At 35.7% G+C, this 6,944-nt stretch overlaps 1 protein-coding gene across 1 annotated transcript; it reads left to right on the top strand.

The window, feature by feature from the left end:
* Positions 1 to 3,691: 3,691 nt before the first annotated feature.
* LOC149140048 (transcription factor MYB20-like) lies at positions 3,692 to 5,664 on the top strand. Its single transcript, XM_089449111.1, has 3 exons — positions 3,692 to 4,298; positions 4,394 to 4,523; positions 4,608 to 5,664. Exons 1-3 carry the CDS (start codon positions 4,166 to 4,168, stop codon positions 5,332 to 5,334), a joined length of 990 nt encoding a protein of 329 aa, XP_089305237.1. The 5' UTR covers positions 3,692 to 4,165; the 3' UTR covers positions 5,335 to 5,664.
* Positions 5,665 to 6,944: the final 1,280 nt, after the last annotated feature.

The following is a 6,944-nucleotide window of genomic DNA, read 5'->3' as shown; positions in this document are numbered from 1 at the left end:
TTGTCTAACAATGTTTCCAATAATATTCTCTCTTTTCCCACCAAAATGATTTCCAATCATAATCCTCCCTTTTATATGTCAACCTTAGTAATGGATGCCATCTATTTCTCTTTGGATTTTCTAGCAATGAGCTGGAAATGGACACTTGTTGACCCTATGCCCATCCACATTTATCACAGTAAATTGTGGGAAGATAATTACCTTGACCATTTTATCAAATCTTCCATCTTATTATGATTCCTATTTATCAAACTGTTTTTGGTTCCAAGCCTCCAAGAATGTCTTCAACCACCATGGATTGTTTGTTGAGAATAGGAGATCCGGGTTCTTTGAAGAACTTTTTACTTATATCAAAATTTTGGGAAGTTATGGTACTCATGTTTTTCCTATGTTTATTCTGGAGAAGCTTCTATGCAGAGAGGTTGCTCACCAAACGATAAGGACATGGGTATCCCTTGAATTAAAAAATATTATAAAAGAGTGTGTCTTGAGTTCCCCTTACAAATTGGTATTTATACTCTGCAGAACTATATCCATGTTGGAAAAGAGTTAAAACCCTTGTATGTCTTAAAATTAGTTGCCATTCCTATAAAATTACATGATCCTACCAAGCTAATTGATGCCATAACTACTACTACAAATATAAAGAGATATGTTCATGAGACTAATCATTATGATGAACCGTTCTATGGAGCCCCTTCTTATCAACCCATCTACCATAAAGCTAAACAATTACCTTCAGATAGCTATCAAAATTTTCTAGTCTACAGAGACACAAGAAGGTCTCCCTTGCCAGTAAATTTACTACAATTGCTAGAAGAGGGTATATTGGTAAAATTATAGGCTCTTCAACATAGAAAGTCACTCCACCAACAACTATACATGTTCATATTTCTTCTACCATGTCCCAAGAAAAAACAACTTCAGAAAGTCTAGAGGTTAGCAATATTTTCAAGGATCAAAAAATGTTTGAAAATATTACCTCAGAGCCTATTAAGAAAATAAAAGAAACAAGCATGCCTAAAATAAGTGCAAAGGCTACCATTGGATGAAAATCAATTGATCACTCCTCCAATTCCTCTATAACTGCTCTTTCATAGCCAAATGTTATTCATAAAACACCTATTAGTACTCAGCCTAGTGTAGAGATGATTCTAACATCTCTTAATCCTGTTATTAAGTTGGATATAGAATAAATACCTCCTATAGAGGTATTTTATAACCCAAAGCAAAATGATATTCTCAAAAAGAGAAAAAAGAAGAGAAAGGTAGCTAAGATATAGGCCATGACAACAACTGTTGTCTTGCCAACAACTCCCTTGGAGCTAATTTCAAAAGGTGCATCAGTAGCACCTAATGAAGAGTATGAAGAATTGGATCAATATGCAAGGGATTATGCTTTTGCTAGTATGGACAAAGCAACAAAATTCAAAGAATTTATCAGGCAAAAGGATGAATGTCAATTGAAATAAAATTCTTTGTAGGTTGAAACTCAAATACAAGCTCACATTTCCCTAGTTAGGAGCCAATATGAGTCTAAAATTAAATAGAAGGATATCAAGATAAATGCGTTATAGGAGAAGATAAAGCAAACTGAGGCAACTATTTTAGATCTTGCTAAATTTAAGCATGAAGCTTGTGACTTAAATTAGCATCTTCAACATGATCAACAACTTTTCTGTGATAAGTTATGCATAATAATGGCTCAGGAAAAAATGGCCAATTATTTTCTTAGTGATTTGATTGATATTGAAAATCAATATGATGAAACCAAGTGCGGGCTCAATGAGATATTGAAATGGTAAGAGGATACAAAAATGTTCTTTCCAAACCTTCTAGAATCAATGAAATGAAGAAATCTGAAGTTCATGTTTGGAATACCAATATATGCTTGGTCAAGGAATTGGTAAAATATGTTGAGATAATTTCTAATTCTATTTTCCAATATATCATTTAGTCACTTAAGGAGTCGAAAATGCTACCATGTGATTCTAATGAAACTCTCTCAGAAGCAGAAGTATTGAAATAAAAATGGCAAAGTGATAGGGAAAAAATTCATGATAGGATTCAACAGTTGTCATAGGTAAACTTCAAGTTGACATGGGAGTTCCTCATCAAACCTCATAGTTACCTTCAAGTAACTAATATCATTAATGAATATGATACTTAGTTACTACCATCTTCACAAGCTCAGGTGTATACCAGTCAAGTGAGCGTTAAACCTCACTCATCTCCAAACCTCATCTTCTAGAACTCTATTAACAATGATGTTCCTCTGAGTTGAAAATTTCATTTCATTTTTAAAAGTTGTAACAAAATTTCTATTTTTCTCAAGTTTGTTTTTTTTAGTTGAGAAAATTTTGGAGATATAACTATTCTCCTATCTTGGCGTTTTGAATTTCTCTTATTTACACATTTGTATGAGTTCCTTTTCTAATATAAGTTGAAACAATTTTGATTCCATGTCTCAGAGAAACATGGGAGGATTGGTGCTATGATTGGTTCTGTCTTGCTTTAATTTTTTATCAGAATAATTTAAATTTATTTAAATTTATTCATGTTTATAAGTGAATTGTTTAATAATTCATTTTTTCTTATTGTATGGGTCATTTGTAAGCATACTAATTAGAGATTATATGTGAATATTGTTCATATAACAATTTAATTAGGTAATTAATTGATCTGATTATCATTTATAATTTGTTTCCATTCAATGATTTGACTAAGATATTTATATCTCTAACTATTGAGTTATTTTTTATATTTCACATATACTATTTTACTCGGGTTATGGTTTTTTTGATATAGTATTGGTAAACCATAGCATTGGTCCATGGTATTGTAACAAAACCTATTTACAAGTTAAAAATCTCCATAGTAAATAGAGAATTTTTTTTTATAGAGAATATATATATATATATATATATATTCATTCATTCATTCATTTGACATATTAATTCTTTTTGTAATTAATAAAAAGATAGTTGATTTTTATGATTAAAAAAAAATCTTGACAATATAATAATCCAATAAAAATATTAACATTTTAATTTATAATAATATTGAAAGGTTCAAATCCATTAGTTGTGATTTAAGGAGAGGACAGGGTCTAGACTCCTAAAGGTTTATTAGATTTACTAGTAATTACGTGTTAGTGTTAGGTTTATTGGTTCTTCTCGAATATTAAAAAATATATTGAAACTCAATATTTATTGGGCTACTCTCCAATCTAGTATGAAAAAAATGTTGTAAAGTCTTATTTTGTCTTAGTCAAAATTACATAAAAATAAACATAAAATAAAATAAAATAATTATTAATCAAATATTTTAAATCAATAATAATAATAATGTTTCTAAAAATAATTTTAATTTTAAAAATTATTATTATGTTTTTTTAAATGAATATTATTTAAAGAAAAAAAGCACAGACACTCTCGGGTTTCGAGTTCCGTGATAAAACACGATTCTTGAAATACAGCCGCAAGCACAAACAACAACTTCCAACTCGATTTGAACTTTCGTCATTGAAAAAAATCCAATTCATTGAACCTAGTTATCTCAATTCTTACCTCATTATTAGCTCACTTATATTAATTTTAATATAGAAGATATTTGAAATCAGTTAGACATGTCTGCACGGTACAGAATACACTCAGCCCATTTATCCAAAGGTAAAGGACCACATTCTATGGAAAGCATAGCAGCAGTGGGCAATATTTGCGTTGTTTACCTTCTCCTCTCCTTGTTCGTTTTGCTGGGCACGTTGGTACAGGGACAACCTGAAGGCTCAAAGAGTCAAGCTCAGACCTGGAACGGTCCCCTCAATCATCTCCGCTGTGCTTGCATATTACAAACCACCGCGCCGGCATCTCCGGCAGTCTATTTGAAGGAGTTCAGTCTTTTTCTCCTTTTCAATGCCCCTCCCCTGGAAAAGTAACGTGTCCAGCAAAGGTTGTACACGGAACATGTCTGCGCCCCACCCCATGGAAAATTGGCATGTTAAACCAGCGTGAGGTGACTGCGTGTGACTTGAGATCATTGACCGCTAAATACCTCCATCCAAGACATTACGACCATTGGATTTCCGATTTATTTATGCAATAACCTGCCCGGGCAACTAACGGGAATCGACCGCGTGACGCTGCGAAGGCTTTTTATAATAACCATGGGAAGGAAACCCTGCTGTGACAAGGTTGGATTGAAGAAAGGGCCATGGACTGCAGATGAAGACAAGAAGCTCGTTGATTTCATTCTCAACAATGACCACTGCTGTTGGCGCGCCGTTCCAAAGCTTGCTGGTATGTGAAAAATTTAATTTAATTTCCCTGTTATTAATCCAGTTGAAATATCACAGCATGCTTTCGATGTTTACATATACGGATTTGAAGATCAGGTCTGTTGAGATGCGGTAAGAGCTGCAGGCTCAGATGGACGAATTATCTCCGTCCTGATTTGAAGCGGGGAGAGTTATCAGATATGGAGGAGCAGCTTATTATGGAGCTCCACAGCAAACTTGGTAACAGGTATAAAAAAATTATGATTGCCCCTTTTTCCCTTGAGCTTTGGTGGTTTAGATTGGCAGACATGAAATATTGTGGCATTTGCAGGTGGGCAAAGATCGCAGGGTATTTGTCGGGTCGTACTGATAACGAGATAAAGAATCACTGGAACACCCACATCAAGAAGAAGCTGAGGCGCATGGGAATAGACCCTGTGACCCATCAGCCCATCGCCGAGAGCTCGTCATCCGCTCAACAGAACAAGCTGCCAGCAGAAAATAGCGAAGGCAAGGGCATTGTTGAACCCGAGCAAGTCGCTGAGGCAGTACAGAGTTTTGAACCTGGTCAGATATGTTCGAAAGAAGAAGTGTTATTGGCATCGACGAATCAGGCAGAGCCGGACGAGAAAATCATTGACAGCTCTAATCAACAAATTCTTTCTGGCTTTGGCGTCCATGGGGCCTCGATGTTTGTAGAAGATGTCAGGGGTTCGAATCCCGGATCTTTTAGCGACGGCAGAGAAAAGACGTTCAGCGAATATTTGCGACCTGAAATTGGCGCTGAGAATACTCCCCTATTCAATCCCCAAGAAGGCGTACCTTCAATATTGCAGGGAGATGATAACCTAATGTGGGAGTTGGGTGATTTCGTGGGCTGTTATGCCAAAACAAATACCGGTTGTTTGGAGGCTTTGGAGTCTTGTAATGCTGCTCTGTCTAACATGGATCTGGTGGCCACGGGGTCGATTCTTGCTCCGGCGAAAATGAATGGACATCCGTGGGAACACTGCATGGATCCGTTTTTGGGATGGGAAGGAGACCGATGCTCGCTCTGATCAGCCTTTTCTGAAACGAGCTAGGGGTTAGCGGCCATATTAGACTCATTGTAATGAAAGATTAAAGAAATTAAAGATTCTGATCCATTAATATAGTAGAAGGATTTTGCTTCCGAACCGTTGCAGCATGGATTTCACAGTTCCACCCGAAATATAGAGGTGTCTAGAACATATGCGCTGGGTTCGATCAGGCGTCCCGATCTTACACTTACAAACTAGAAAGATGTATTAAAATGGATCTATGTTTCTTTTTAATCAAACTTGTTCGAATTAATGTTTTGTTTCTATCTATTGTAATGATCAACCTACCGAGAGGATTATGCAATTTATTATGAAAATCACAGACGATTTTTCGACGCAATCATGAATGCAGAACTGAATTATGCTGTTTTTGAATCTCTCTTTAAAAAGCTGCCACAATTCTTGAGTTTTTTGCTTTTGTCGAGGCCACGCAACCATGGTTCGAATCCCGAGAAAGAACATTCAAATAATTTGATTTTCAGGCTTTCTTCCGGGAAATTAAAGTTATTGAACTAGGGTTCGAATCTCGAAAAAGACATTCGAATGATTTCGCATAATCAGAGAGTTCAGACAGTACGGGCACGCACCAATGCCGGTTGATTGCTTTCTGCGGATTTAAACTTTGAAAGCTTCGACTTAGACAAACGCCACCTCTACTCAAGCATGCGTAAAAAAACTTTAAATTGACCGAAGTCGAATATGACTGTAGACCGCTTTAAACTTGATTATAATTGGTCTATGCAGCTTAGATGTCAACATTACATCTTCATATGAATATACTTATTTGCTGCCATAAATCCTTCTCTTGGTCTCTTCGCTGAAGAGGCCGGCGGCCGCCTTGGACGAAGAAGAAATTCCTTGAGTTTTTCAGTTTTCGAATGCATTAAAATTATTATATAATTAAATTTAAATCATAAAACATAAAGTCGAAAAGTCAGTCATTACAAATGTATTTATGACAGGTTACAACGATTTCAAGAACCTCAATGCAGCCAACGATTTCGCAAAGCGTTTGGACTTTGGATGACTGTGTACTAATATCTTACCTATTTTTGATCAGTTTTTTATTCTTTCCAGTTTCCATATTGAAAGCGACTATAAAAGAAAATTTTGACGAATCACAAATTTAATTTCATAGAGTCTCACGGTGCTCGTTAAAATTCCATCTGCGACTAATGGGGCTTAGCTCTCCATTACGTCATCAAAATTTGAGCGAAGGAGAGCCTCGCCTCTCTCAATGTGCGACGGCTAACCTACTCATTCGATAACTGTTTCTGAGACAAAGTGACTTCGCTTTAGTGGCAAAATGTAAACAATAATCATGGCGGAAGCTGGAAAACGAGCTTCGACTGTTTTGGCGTCATTTACAGCAAACGACATGCATTATTCATTCCCATGTCCTATGGGCTATGTGCTAAATTTTTGGAAAAAATATATTTAAGATTAAGTCAGATCATTGTGCTTATCAAGATTCCTCAAGAAAAGGCGGGAGAAACCCTCGAACCATCATCGGATTTACGCAGTGTAGTATTCAGATAAGCAATTTTTTTTGTTTAACCGAAACTTAATTCGCTTAATCTAAATCTTCG

The sequence above is a fragment of the Pinus tabuliformis genome, chromosome X (genome assembly GCF_031772625.1).
Source record: "Pinus tabuliformis cultivar Carrire ecotype Pingquan chromosome X, CPIR1, whole genome shotgun sequence".
NCBI classification, from domain to species: Eukaryota; Viridiplantae; Streptophyta; class Pinopsida; order Pinales; family Pinaceae; genus Pinus; species Pinus tabuliformis.
The sequence above is the reverse complement of the archived record's forward strand: the minus strand, read 5'-3'. Positions and strand labels throughout refer to the sequence as shown.